Source organism: Mustela putorius, unplaced genomic scaffold (assembly GCF_011764305.1).
Source record: "Mustela putorius furo isolate JIRA1106 unplaced genomic scaffold, ASM1176430v1.1 tig00003983_pilon_pilon_pilon, whole genome shotgun sequence".
NCBI lineage: Eukaryota > Metazoa > Chordata > Mammalia > Carnivora > Mustelidae > Mustela > Mustela putorius.
In genome coordinates this window covers 13,069,560-13,084,804 of record NW_025422123.1, presented here as the reverse complement: position 1 = coordinate 13,084,804, position 15,245 = coordinate 13,069,560, and the positions used below count along the sequence as shown (strand labels likewise).

At 38.8% G+C, this 15,245-nt stretch overlaps 1 protein-coding gene across 8 annotated transcripts in view; it reads right to left on the bottom strand.

Annotated features, from left to right (window-relative positions):
* The window catches only part of SLC25A27 (solute carrier family 25 member 27), a 32,838-nt gene that overhangs the window by 11,910 nt on the left and 5,683 nt on the right, over positions 1-15,245 (bottom strand). For 4 of the 8 annotated variants that reach the window (XM_013061666.2, XM_013061674.2, XM_004739758.3 and 1 more), the window contains 5 exons: positions 13,908-14,030; positions 11,755-11,867; positions 7,946-8,030; positions 1,168-1,260; positions 438-540 (listed from right to left, as the gene is read on the bottom strand). In XM_013061666.2, coding sequence (XP_012917120.1) covers positions 438-540; positions 1,168-1,260; positions 7,946-8,030; positions 11,755-11,867; positions 13,908-14,030 — 517 coding nt within the window. Of the gene's footprint in view, positions 1-437; positions 541-850; positions 917-1,167; positions 1,261-7,945; positions 8,031-11,754; positions 11,868-13,907; positions 14,031-15,245 lie in introns of those variants that run through there. The other 4 variants (XM_045071032.1, XM_045071031.1, XM_004739759.3 and 1 more) reach the window with 2 other exon arrangements.

Sequence of the window (15,245 nt, the reverse complement as noted above, 5' to 3'; positions counted from 1 at the left end):
ACTAAGTTTTGTGGTCATGAGTATTAATGGATAATGCAACATGTGCCAGCAAAGTAACAAATTTTGTTTGAAACAGCAAGATTTTCATAGGAACAGTATCTAGTATAAAATCTTAATACCTGTTCCAAACGTACGATACTTTGGCTAAATGGACTACTAAAGGTTTTACATTGCAGAAAATCCTATCCACTGACTTTATAACAACAGAATGTCAACCTTTTCATTTCTGAATAGTAACTGAATTGTATTACTTTAACCCATCTGGGAAGGTAATAAGACTCTGAGGAGAGGTAAAAAGAAACCAAAAAGAGATATAAAAAAGAGAGAAAGGCAGAGCCATGCTAAAAACCAAAAGAGAAAGGGGAAAATATTTGTAGATTAAAAGCAATTTAAGTGCAAAGAATACAAAAACAAAAGAAGGAAAAACCTGACGTTACCATTCTCAGCCAAGATGGTAAAAAGCCTTTATATAGACTCATGAATCCTTCTCCTTGAACAGCCTGAATCAAACAGTCCGTTGATGATTTATACAAAAGTCCCCTAAAAAGGAAAGAAGACAGTTCTGCTAAATTTCTTGTGTGTAAATAGTGTATAAATAAATCATAAATTAAAAAATAAAGGAAACTTACTATAAGGAAACTTAAACATTTTCTGCTAATTTAGAACAAGTAATATTTGTGGCTCAGTATATAGAAATCACCTCTTTTGAGTTTAAAGAGAATTTCTTTAGGTGTCTAAGGCTGACTCTTTGGATTCATCCCACCCTTAGTCTTATAGTTAGAATTCACTCCACCTGATCTCTTCCAGAGAGAACATACTGTTTTATAGCAAATCAAATTCTCCATGTTACCTGTAAGTCATAAGCTTCTGAAGAAAGTGCTCTGTAAATTCTCAGCAGAGTATATTTTCATAAACTCTTTGAAAACAATAAAATCACAATAAATACCTTGTGTCTAAATAATATGATCATTAAATTAGCTTATATCCCCAAGTGCACAGTACTTTTCCATCAGACAAAGAGCAGATAATTACATAAAAACAGTTTGCTGGCTGAACATGTGATCACACAGATACATTTCAATCAAGAGTAAATGCAAGGAAACATCTTTAAGGAACATTATTATTAAGGACATTTGAACACACGGAGAGTGAAGACTTTCTATCTACCTTCCTTGTTTATCTCGTGGTTGATTCATTATTCGGCTTTTGATGACATCAGCGGGTGTTCCCAGAATAGAAGCTACCAGTCCAGAACATAAACTATAAATACAAATAAATGAATTTGAAGGATAATAAATATAGCAATTTCTAAATTGTAAGAAAAGGAAATCTGATATTTAGAAAGAATGGAATACTAAATATATTATTGTATTATTCTTTATAATAATCCTATTTTTGCTTAAAATCAATGCTTAATGAAATCATTAAAGAGATAGAAAAAACAAAAATTAAAAAGAATGTCCAACCAAAAAAACAATAGAACAAATCAATGAAACTAGGAGCGGAGCTGGTTCTTTGAAAAAATTAATAAGATTGATAAACCCCTGGCCAGACTTATCAAAAAGAAAAGAGATAAGACCCAAATAAATAAAATCATGAATGAAAGAGGAGAGATCACAACTAACACCAAAGAAATACAAACAATTATAAGAACATATTATGAGCAACACTACGCCAACAAATTTGACAATCTGGAAGAAATGGATGCATTCCTAAAAACATATAAACTACCACAACTGAACCAGGAAGAAACAGAAAGCCTGAGCAGACCCATAACCAGTACGGAGATTGAAACAGTCATCAAAAATCTCCAAACAAACAAAAGCCCAGGGCCAGACGACTTCCCGGGGGAATTCTACCAAACATTTAAAGAAGAATTAATTCCTGAATTAATTCTCCTGAACTGTTCCAAAAAATAGAAATGGAAGGAAAACTTCCAAACTCATTTTATGAGGCTAGCATCACCTTGATCCCAAAACCAGACAAGGATCCCATCAAAAAAGAGAGCTATAGACCAATATCCTTGATGAACACAGATGCGAAAATTCTCACCAAAATACTAGCCAATAGGATTCAACAGTACATTAAAAGGATTATTCACCACGACCAAGTGGGATTTTTATTCCAGGGCTGCGAGGTTGGTTCAACATCCGCAAATCAATAAATGTGATACAACACATCAATTAAAGAAAGAAGAAGAACCATATGATACTCTCAATAGATGCTGAAAAAGCATTTGACAAAGTACAGCATCCCTTCCTGATCAAAACCCTTCAAAGTGTAGGGATATAGGCACGTACCTCAATATTATCAAAGCCGTCTATGAAAGACCCACCACAAATCTCATTCTCAATGGAGAAAAACTGAAAGTTTTTCCGCTAAGGTCAGGAACATGGCAGGGATGTCCATTATCACCACTGTTATTCAACATAGTACTAGAAGTCCTAGCCTCAGCAATCAGACAACAAAAGGCAATTAAAGGCATCCAAATCGGCAAAGAATAAGTCAAACTATTACTCTTCGAAGATGATATGATACTACATGTGGAAAACCCAAAAGACTCCACTCCAAAACTGTTAGAACTTGTACAGGAATTCAGTAAAGTGTCAGGATATAAAATCAGTGCACAGAAATCAGTTGCATTTCTCTACACCAACAACAAGACACAAGAAAGAGAAATTAAGGAGTCAATCCCATTTACAATTGCACCCAAAACCACAAGATACCTAGGCATAAACCTAAACAAAGAGGCAAAGAATCTATACTCAGAAAACTATAAAGTACTCATCAAAGAAATTGAGGGAGACACAAAAAAAATGGAAAAATGTTCCATGCTCCTGGATTGGAAGAATAAACATTGTGAAAATGTCTATGCTACCTAAAGCAATCTACACATTTAATGCAATTATCAAAGTACCATCCATCTTTTTCAAAGAAATGGAACAAATAATCCTAAAATTTATATGGAATCAGAAAAGACCTCGAATAGCCAAAGGAATATTGAAAAAGAAAGCCAAAGTTGGTGGCATCACAATTCCGGACTTCAAACTCTATTACAAAGCTGTCATCATCAAGAGAGCATGGTACTGGCACAAAAACAGACACATAGATCAATGGAACAGAATAGAAAGCCCAGAAATACACCCTCAACTCTATGGTCAACTAATCTTTAACAAAGCAAGAAAGAATGTCCAATGGAAAAAAGACAGCCTCTTCAATAAATGGTCTTGGGAAAATTGGACAGCCACATGCAGAAAAAAGAAATTGGACCATTTCCTTACACCACACACAAAAATAGACTCAAAATGGATGAAGGACCTCAATGTGAGAAAGGAATCCATCAAAATCCTTGAGGAGAACACAGGCAACAACCTCTTCGACCTCAGCCTCAGCAACATCTTCCTAGGAACATCGCCAAAGGCAAGGGAAGCAAGGGCAAAAATGAACTATTGGGATTTCATCAAGATCAAAAGCTTTTGCACAGCAAAGGAAACAGTTAACAAAACCAAAAGACAACTGACAGAATGGGAGAAGATATTGGCAAATGACATATCAGATAAAGGACTAGTGTCCAGAATCTATAAAGAACTTAGCAAGCTCAATACCCAAAGAACAAATAATTCAATTAAGAAATGGGCAGAGGACATGAACAGACATTTCTGCAAAGAAGACATCCAGATGGCCAACAGACACATGAAAAAGTGCTCCATATCACTCGGCATCAGGGAAATACAAATCAAAACCACAATGAGATACCACCTCACACCAGTCAGAATGGCTAAAATTAACAAGTCAGGAAATGACAGATGCTGGCGAGGATGCGGAGAAAGGGGAGCCCTCCTACACTGTTGGTGGGAATGCAAGCTGGTGCAACCACTTTGGAAAACAGCATGGAGGTTCCTCAAAATGTTGAAAATAGAACTACCCTATGATCCAGCAATTGCACTACTGGGTATTTACCCTAAAGATACAAACGTAGTGATCCGAAGGGGCACGTGTACCCGAATGTTTATAGCAGCAATGTCCACAATAGCCAAACTTTGGAAAGAACCTAGATGTCTATCAACAGATGAATGGATAAAGAAGATGTGGTATATATACACAATGGAATACTATGCAGCCATCAAAAGAAATGAAATCTTGCCACTTGCTACAACATGGATGGAACTAGAGCATATCATGCTTAGCGAAATAAGTCAAGCGGAGAAAGACAACTATCATATGATCTCCCTGATATGAGGAAGCCGTGATGCAACATGGGGGGTTAAGTGGGTAGGAGAAGAATAAATGAAACATGATGGGATTGGGAGGGAGACAAACCATAAGTGACTCTTAATCTCATAAAACAAACTGAGGGTTGCTGGGTAGAGGGGGTTTGGGAGAAGGGGGTGGAATTATGGACATTAGGGAGGGTATGTGCTTTGGTGAGTGCTGTGAAGTGTGTAAACCTGGTGATTCACAGACCTGTACCCCTGGGGATAAAAATATATGTTTATAAAAAATAAAAAATTAAAAAAAAAAGAAGTTAAGAAATCACTAGCAGTTCATTATACTTGTGGGTATACAAGGCAATTCAGAGGATGAATTTCTACAAACTGAAAATTCACGAGCTGCTTTAAACTTTTCCACAAGAAAGACCTATGATGAGAAAAAGGGTGGTTGCCCTGAGTCAAGGAGTATGAAGTCCCGCATGCCAGCAGCTGAATCTATAGAAACTGGGATCAAGGCAGCCTGAATAACAGCTTATGTCTGGCTAATGCAAAACTGGAAAGGAAAACTGTGGAAAACTTTTAGATCCTCTGGGACATCAAATACCTCACAAATCAAGGACTACTGATTTCTACGCCAAGGCTTTTGAAGGCTCTGAAAACTCTATGGCAGGGAAGTTGAAGCTACCTTAGGAATCTTCATATTCTCTCTTACTCTAAACTGCTGTAGCAGAAAGTACTCAGACTCTGTCCACCACTTTCAGGTCAGGATTTATAATTCAAAGGAGAAAATTACTTTAGAAATACTTGAATTCAAGGGAAGAAACCCATATAACCTATTTCGTATTATAGCAAAAGACCTAACTGTGCATATAACATCCTTGGGTCTCTGCCCACACAAGTCATTGTCTATGTGGAAAGAGCACGTTTCACCACATACATTCCAGTAGGTGTACACTACTGCTCTTTTTATATTCTTTCCTATTTGTTTCTATTCTTTGGAAGTTTAATGCCACTGATTTTAATATACCTTAATATTTTCACACAGAAACCTCTTAACCAACACCTAAGGATATAGTGTAATCTGGCTAGACTTCTTTAAAAAATAAATACTAAAGGAGAATAATGTATTCAGGAGGCCTCAAGGAAGATGGTATCCAGAGTCAAAGGGAAAAGACAGAGCAATAAAAAGAACGCTGATTTTGCCCAAGCTACTTGCACTGAAATGGACATTGCTGCTTTTTACTATTGGTCTTCATCGCTCCTTGTTAACAACATGATGAAGCTGAGGACACAGCTAAGGTGAAAATGGACAAAGAGTGACTGGTGAGTCTCCTGATCTCTCCAGGCAGCCAAGTGGCTATCTGTAAGACCAGTTTCCGATACTCCCATCAGCACTGTTTCAGAGAAAGCCAGCCTCTTAAGGATGAACTAAATCATGCTCATGGGTCATCTTCACACAGAGTAAACTCACCTTTCTCACAGTTTTACCTCTCAACAGCCTCATGATTTCAAAAAGAAAAACAAGGTTATCCTGGTCTTCCTGTTCTATATCATTTCCTGACGATTAATTCAACTCTCTACCTTTCCTCTGCTTCCTTGATTAATATACCTTGCCACCTGCCTTCCCACCTCACTAAAATCCTCACTTTTCTTTATTGCTCCTGGCCTACCCCAGGACTTCTTATTTACCCCACTTTTAGAAACTGTGGTAAAACAGACACAACATACAATTTACCATTTTAATCATTTTGAAGTGCATAGTTCAGAGCTTACACTGTTGGATGGCTCACAAGTGCATAGTTCAGAGCTTACACTATTGGATGGCTCACAAGAAGCTCTCTGGTGTACAGCTACAATCCCCATTGAGCCTCCAGGAGCATTCATTTTCTTCTAGGACACATCCAGAACTTCAGACCACATAGCACCATTTACCTACTCAATTTGATTTCATCATTAGCAACTTTTGAGTTGCCTCATGTAACACATGTATTCATACCAACCCATTTAAAAAACTGATCCAGTGGGTAGAGCTAAAAAATGAAACAAATGCCCATCATTTCATTTCCCTAAAACCTGCATTAGAGAAGAATAAGACTAAGTTATTTCACATTACGACTGGAATATATACAGCTGGAAATCTTGTTTTTCCACAAAAGACAGATCTGTTTGGTATATGTTAAGCAGATTTACATCTGCCAGGAAATCCAGGATTCTTTGGTTAGATGTGGTATTTCAAAGACCATCTGGGTGGAAAGACAATGAAAAAGAGTGGTAATATCAACGTGGAACTATAGGACAGATCTGTCTATCTTGCTTCTAGAGTAGATCATAACACCAGAACAGAGAAGCATCTTAAAGATGAGGAAGTCTTACAAGGTGACTCTACTGGGGGGCAATTGGACACAAAAGTCTCCTAGGCAGCGTGAACAGCATGAACAAAGATAGTGCAGGAGATTTGGCAAGGGTAGACACAAATATATGTATGTTTACCAGGATGGAAATAAGAAGTGGAAGGAGGTCAAAATCCTTAGTTTTCTCTGGAAACTATTGGCTACAGAAAGTATGGTGTAGCTAGTGGACACACCTGGATGAGAATCTGGAATGGAAAAGAATGGTAAGCAAAGACACATAAAAAGATTGCCCTAGTAGCACTAAAGATCACACTTATTTTAAGAGTGGAGGAATGAAGAAAAAGTACTCTAGGAATATAAAGTTAAGGTGAATCTGAAATTGGAATTGCTTATATCTATATCTCTCCAAATCTCATTGGTTCAACACTCTTAATATATTTTTTGGGGTCATCTAATAGCATAAAGCATGCTGGAATTTGGACACAAGATCAGAAGCTATATGAAATCACTATAAGGTTAAGAACACTATATATCTATAAAGTAACTCACTCTAATAGATCATTTGAAATTGTGCAGCAAAGAGATAAGGTGCTTCTGCTTCCTGGGGTGCTCTACTTCCTGTCTCTGTCAAGAGCTATAGCCTTTCAAAACACCTAATTCTAGCTCCTTTGTAGGCCCTTCCCAAGTGGTTATTTTTTCTTCCCTCTTCGGAATGGTACCATAACTAGGCATTTTGTTTCAGCATTTGCCATACATTATTTTTGTTTTTTAAAGATTTTATTTACTTATTTGAGAGAGAGAGAAGGAGAGAGAGCACTAGCAGGGGAGGGACAGTGGGAGAAGGAAAGGGAGAAGCAGACTCCACGCTGAGATGGGAGCCTGACAACCAGGACTAAATCCCAGGCCTGGGATCATGACCTATGCCAAAGGCAGATGCTTAATTGAGTGAGTCACCCAGGCACCCCTAGATATTGTTTTCATATGTGTCTTGTTTTTCCCCTGCTCAACTGTCTAGAAAGAAGCCAGGGTTTCCCTCTGTACCCACTGCAGTGCCCTGAAGGTGCCTTTACCATAAAAGATGCTCAAAGTTAACTGTGGAATTGAATTGCAGAATTGATCAACAGAATCTGACCCCAGGAGGGTCCCACCAAGGTGAAAATATTTGGGATGGTTTAATATGAAACATTGTGAAATTTTGTCTCTTTCTTCCCCATTTTAACTGCAAAAAATTCTAAGAAAATTGTTCTTTTTAAATGTACTATCACATTTCTCTAAGGGTAATATCACTAGATTCTCAATCACAGGAGATAAAAGGTTAGAATTTGTGCCAAATGTGGAAGAAAAGTGATATAGAAAATAATTCAAACTAAAATAATCACTTACCTTGATAAACCATGAGTCATGATATTGTCCTCAAGTGGAGTGTTCAGTACCAAATAGTGTTTCACTGTATCATAAGTAGTTAAATCTGGCAATAAAAAGAAAAAGGAGGCTGAAATATTCATTTGACAATGAATGTCTTTTATGTTAATAATATGTTAGGCTTAGGACACCTGGGTGTCTCAGTCAGTTAAGCCTCCGACTCTTGATTTTGGCTCAGGTCTCAGGGTCACGAGATCGAGCCCTATGTTGGGTTCCACGCTGAGCATGAAGCCTGCTTAAGATTCTCTCTCTCTTTCCCTCTCCTTCTGGCCCTCTCATCCCCTTGCTCACACACACAAACTCTCAAGAAAAAAAAATAAAAAGAATAGATTAGGCTTGGGGTAGGAATGTGTTCAAGGATGAAAGATACTATTATCGTTCTCAAGCATGGGAAAGCAACCAACAGATGAAAGGGGAGGAAAAGAGGAAGAGAGACAGGTACTCAATTATATCGCGTGAACAATTTGAATCCAGCTATCGCCTACCATCAGCTCAACCCCTGGACTTCTTAGTTTTTGAGATGATAAATTCCTTCTCTAATCCTAAGTAAGTTGAGATGAAATTCCATCACTTATAAATAAACGGTCCTGACCATCATTCTACATTAAGATTTTTATATTTTTTTCTAATGACAATGAAGAGCTGTTGAAGAGTTTTACACAGGGCAGTGATATATTACAACATTGGAGTTTTATAATGACTACCTACAGTGAAGTACAGGAAGTGAATTGTAAAGAAGCAAGAATGGGTAGATGCGTCTGATCACTCACCAAATATGTGAGTGTCTACCATATGGTAGTAGGCATTATTCTAGGTGCTGGGAAAAAAGCCATGGGTAAACTGAACACAATCCTCATTCTTTGTTGGGGGATGAGATAGTAAGCAAATATATAAACCACAGCATTTCCGATAGTTATGACTCTCCGAAGACAAATAAGGCAAAGAAAGGGGATAAGAATATCAGAAGGTAGAGGAGAATGATATATATGATTTTTAAAGATGGCATCTTTAAGGGAGGATTTTGAGCACAGCAGTGACGATTCTGGGTTACTGTTTACATGACACTCTGGCTGTTCTGCTGTGACTAGACTACAGGGAGACAAGACAGATTAGAGATGAGACTGTTGCATTTATTCTGATGAGAGATGATGATGGTTTGGAAAAAGGAGTTGTGGAGCACTGGTCAGATCCTAGGTAGTTTTGAAGGCAGAATCACCAAACTGAATACAGAGGGAAAGAAAAGAATCAAAGATGACTACAGGATTTTTGAGCTTTGGGTGCTTGGGTGGCTCAGTGGGTTAAAGCCTCTGCCCTCGACTCGGGTCATGGTCCCAGGGTCCTGGGATCGAGCCCCGCAGTGGGGAGACTGCTTCCCTTCCTCTCTCTCTGCCTGCCTCTTTGCCTGCTTGTGATCTCTGTCAATAATAAATAAAATCTTTAAAAAAAAATTTGAGCTTAAACAATTTGAATGGCAGAGCTGCCATTTTTGGAGATGGTGAAAATGAGATTTGACTAATTTAGAATGTTTTAACTAAGTTGATGAAGTGATGACCTTGGTCACAGCAGTTTCCAATGCATGGGGGGACAAAATGGACATGGGGTACATATGGAAAGACCAGTCTGGAGGCTTCTGTATTGATCCAGTAGGAGGAGATAAAAAATACTTGGACAAAGGAGTGGCTCCAGGGATGAAAAGTAGATGATGCAAGATACAGCTAAGAGTCCGCAGTGGTTGGACTTGGTGACTGACTGGTTATCAGGAGTAAGTGAAAGGAAAGAGACGAAACTCTTGCCTAGCTTTCTGCCTTGTTCAAGTGAGAAAATACGATATCGTATTTTGAGATTGGGAAGAAGGGAGAGCAAGTAGTTTGATCAACGAATTTGGTTTGGACACAGCATGATGATATTCAAGATAACCCAAATAAACACGCTGAGTAAATAGCTGGAAGCTGGAAGAGAAATCTGAGCTACAACAGATTTTGAAGGACTGAATTGAGAAACTACAATCACTAAAGATTCCTGATAATTAAAATAGCCACCAATATGATGTTGAAGCTATGGATGGACTGAAAGAGCAAAATTTAAAAAACCAGACTTACTTCCTTTGATATTTAAGTGATATGTTCCTATAACCCTCAAAAAGGCCATCCCTTCGTTTCCTAGAATCATTTAAGTTGGGTCTTAGAAACAATCTTTTCATTCATTAGCTCATTCATCAAATGTTTACTGACTACACGAGATGATAAATAAAACGTCTTTGCCTTCAGGGGGCTCATAATCTAGCAGAGGAAATAGACACACAGTAGAAAGCAATGTAATGAGGTACAAGTGATCACAGAGGTAAGTACCGGGAACTACAGAAACTCATAAAGGGGCATCTAACACAACATGGCTAGAGAAGGGTGGTTGTGGGGTTCAGGAAAAATACACGGTAGAAAGACATTTTTGCAGCATACTAAATCATCTGCAAGAAGGAAACTAAATAGAAGAAGAGGGAGGAGTACAGAAAGTAGGAGAAGAGCAGTTTTGTTATGTGTAGGCAATGGAACCTTCTAGCTCACGACTCTCTGTTTCACTCTTTACTCCCGAATCAATGAATTGTTCAATTCCCTGAAGGCACTGGTTGGATTGTGCAGACCTTCTATATTACGTTATGAAACTTCCACTTTTCTTCTGTGAGTGATGAGAAGCCAGTAAAAGGTTTTAAGAGTCCCAGGAACATGTTGAGATTTGTGTTTTAGATAAATCCCCCTGGATACTGGGTATAAATATGAGGACAGGGGAAGAGACCAGCCTGATGGCTGTGGCTATGATGGTGAGAATTGTAAAAATGGTCGTTTTAAGGACACTCAGGTGATAGGTATTGGAGAGGGTACACTTTCAAGAAATATTTAGAAGACAGAAGTAAGGGCTCTTGGGTGACTCAGTGGGTTAAAGCCTCTGCCTTTGGCTCAGGTCATGATCCCAGAGTCCTGGGATCGAGCCCCACATCAGGCTCTCTGCTCAGCGGAGAGCCTGCTTCCTCCTCTTTCTCTCTGCCTGCCTCTCTGCCTACTTGTCATCTCTGTCTGTTAAATAAACAAATAAAATCTTAAAAAAGAAGAAGAAGAAGACAGAAGCAAGGGGTGCTTAGGTGGCCCAGTCAGTTAAGCGTCTGCCTTTGGCTCAGATCATGATCCTGCGATCCTGGGTTGGAGTCCCACATCGAGCTCCCTGCTCAGTGGAGAGCCTGCTTTTCCCTCTATCCACTCTTCCTGCCACTCCCCCTGCTTGTGTGCTCTCTCTCTCTCTCCCTCTTTCACTCTGAAAAATAAATAAGTAAAACCATAAAACAAAAGACAGAAGCATTTAGTGACTGACTATGGGAGGTGAGGGACAGGTTGAGTTAAGGAAGCACTGAGGTTTCTAGTCTGGGATGCGTGCTGCGCAAGCTGGGAGCAAGAGTTGGGCATTCTGGATCTAATGATTGTCACATGGTTTCATGTGCCATTTTGGATCTTGGAGGAGGGTATGGGTAGAGAGGAAACCTTGTGTCTTTATTGACACAATTTGCTTATTTCAGGAAATCCTTTTCATAGATCACCATGGAGAAAAGTGAAAATACTCTAGAGAAAATATTCAATTAAGTTGTTCAAACATAAACGAACACTGTTGCCAATGATTACTAAAAATGATTAAATAAAGTTTTCCATTTTCCCTGATGTCTGTGCTTATCATTACAATCATGAAGGCAGTAAGGACTTCTCAGAGTTCAATAAAGTTTCCATTACCTCCCATATTCACCAGTGCTGCTCTTTGTATATTGGGTACCCAGCCTGCCCAAAGCCCACGTATTCCTCCTTCAGATAAGATTTTTGCAAATGCATGATGCACACCACGAAATCTAAAGGAAAAATAATAACGAAATGTGAAAATTCTATGCATTCCTATGGAATGCAGCTGGATAAACTTCACCTATAGCTGTTATGATTTGGAGTAAAATAAAATCTTAATTACTCAGAATTGTTAGAAATTGAAGAAATCAATCCTCACGTATTCTCATAAAAGAAATGACATTTTTAGTCCAAAGAGTGGGGAGGGCAATCTCATAATAAAAGTTCTTAAAATTGAATACTTCGGGTTTTATAAAAATTTACTATCCTATCCTGATTTTGTTCAGTTTTGTTTTTTTGGGTTTTTTGTACACAGGTGAAAAATGGTGCTGACCCACGAATCAAATCTGGAAACCCCTGTTATAAAATAATAGTCTGGGTTTTATATAGTCCAAAGTACCTGGAGTCCAATGCCATCTTTACCACTTACGAGCTGAGTGGCTTTAACTTAAGCTCTAAATTCCCTAAGTCTCACCAAAAAGATAATAAGATATATTTATAAGGCATGCAAAATTGCTATAATGCTACATGGGAAGTTATACTCACAAATGATGGTCACTGTAGTCAAAATCTGTTGGGTATTTATTAGACATAGGACTTTTTATATACGTAAGATAAATTGTATTCCTGAAAACTTTATGAAGTGTGAATTTATGTTCCAATTTTCGTCTGAGGAAACTGGAAGCTTAGGAACTTGTTAAGGAAGTAAGTTAACTAAGTTAAGGAACTTGACTAGGGTCAGAGCTAAAATGTGGTAAAGGCTGGATACGAATCCTGGGTTGTCTGATCCCAAGGTTGATGTTCTTTACAACAACAGGAAATGTTTTTTACTACTACATCAAACCAATAATTTCCAACAGCAGAGACAAAGGAGGGGAGAAACTGACAGGATTAGTTAAAAACTCAGATTTTTCTGGATCTCGATGGTTCTCTCCATGTAGTCAACTTAGAAAACATCACTTCTTCCTGCCACTTAGTAACCAGTTAGAAGGTATTACAAGATGACAAAATGGGTCCTGGGATTCTGTAAACTGCTTGGTTCAGTCAAAGTGTTACCCTTTTCTCCTCTGTGGTAGGTGTTCTCTCTGTCTGGAGGGCTCAAGGGGGCCTGGACTGCCAAGCCCAACCTCAGCTTCAAACTGAGCCAGCTGGAGGAGCAGCACCGTGAAGAGCAGTGGTCCGTGTCACTGGTGGGTTCCTAAAGGAGATTCAAAACCCTCCTTCATCTCTGGCCCAGCCACAGACCTACAGTGTTCAGAGGAACAGACCTCTTCGTACTCAGCCAAAGGTGTTCTGCACTTTTCCTCTTTTCCGGGAGACGTCTATCAATCTCTAAGATTTTGCCCCTTTCCCAGAGAACCAGGCTAAGTGGTGTTTTAATAAATTATTCAACATGAAGTCCTTTGAAGAAGGCAGACTTCAATAATGTAGAGTAATGCAGTAGGAGACTTTTGTGTCACAAAGACATATTAAAAACCTTCCTGAAACATGGGGAAAAGAGGAGGAATGGGATTAGATAGGGAAGTGGGAAGAACTTGCAAGGTCAATCTTGCTGTTCTCCCTCTTTCAGGGATTAAAGGGAAAGGAACCAAGCTTTCAGCCATGGAAGAGCCCAGGCAGTCTGTCACGCAAACCTTCTGAACGGTCCCTTTTGAAAGATAAAGAAGCTGAGGGTAGAAGTGCTAAGTGACTTCTACAACACTAAGCCACAGCGGCAAAACTGGGATTCATACTGAGACAAACTGCAAATTTTAGTGATCAGAATCTTTATATCAAGCTGTAACAACACAAGTCTAGCTGACTTGGCTGGGAAAAGCAGCAAACAGCTATACACACATATAATTTTTCTACTGGAGAACATGTGCACCTTATCATGCAATGAAAAGATCCGTGTTAGCCCTTCTCTTAATGAATAAATACATCCTCCAAGTTGAAAGAGTCAGAATTAATATCTTCTCTGAATGCTGGATTACAAAAATGCATATATCAGTAGGTACATGTTCAAACTGAGACATGGGAAAGGAACAGAATCAGTTAATTGGAGAACCTACCGCAAAGGTTTTCCTTCAAGTTTCCTTTTTCCTTCCATTTGCATCTGAACCTTCACTAGATCAGTTGGATTGGCTAAAAATTGGCCAACAACTCCAGCCATCATACCTCCAATTACTGATTTCCTAATTGCAAAAGGAGATACATTTTTTAATAGTTTCTGTTAATTTTCCAAATTTTGTAGTGAACAGTACCAAGCTGATCCAGCCCCTGCCTAGGGATTTAAGACAAAGTGAAGAAAAGAATGGACATACAAATCACAGAGAAAAGTAGATGGTTTGTCTGTTTACTGAAGGGAGGGTTAAAGGAGTTGAAATTCAAATCTGGTTTCACGGGCCTTCTATGGCCTGAAAGTCAAAGGAAGGGCAGTTGCTTCAAAGTTATAAATATCTGAACTGACCATTTAATTGTAGTTTAATTTTGACCACAGGGGACTGAAAAGAGCATAGATGTAATCAGTCTAACAGACAAAAGCTGGTCAGTCAGATTTTGTAAACTATTATTTTAGTTTTACATAGTAAAGGGGGGTTGAGAACTTTCTTCTCATTGAAGAAACTCTCTCTGCCCCTTGGCTCTTCCTTCTCCTTACCTCCCAAAGCCAACAGTGATCAAGTCTAGACTACTATACTTGAACACACTTCGAATCCATCCCCTCCTCTCCATGCCAGCTACCTGTGTCTCGGACCAGGCTCTGATCATCTTTTACCTTTTCTTAGAAGAAAAGGGATAATTTCTTTCCTTTTACTCTAAAACAGTATTTGAAGAGATACAAATGGGTATAGAGTAACAAGGTTCCCTATTATCAGTTCCCTTCCTCTGAAGCAATCACAATGACTAGTTTCTTATGATTTCCCACACATAATAATAATGCATTCACTGAGTGCTTATTATGTCAGGCCCTGTTTTTAAAAACATCATCTAATTTTCATATCAACCCTATGACATTAGTACTACTGTTAAATCCTCTTTACAGATAAGGAAACTGAGGCATAAAAGCAGTTGAACAACAGTTCAAATCACACAACCAGTGAGTGGTATGGCCAAGATGTAACAGCAGGAAATTTGAGTACCAACCACACAGTCTTAAGCACAAAGTACAAGTGATCGTTTGTGTACACACAAACATATACGTATAAATACTCCCTTCTAAAAGCACAAATGTAGGGACACCAGGGTGACTCAACTGACTAATTTTCAGTTTATAGACTGAGCCACCAGCTCTTGGCTTCTACTCGGGTCATGATCTCAGAGTCCTGGATCAAGTCCTATGTCGGGCTCCATGCTTGGCTTGGGGTCAGAATGAGATTCTCTCCCTCTCCCTCTGCCTTCCTCTTACCCCA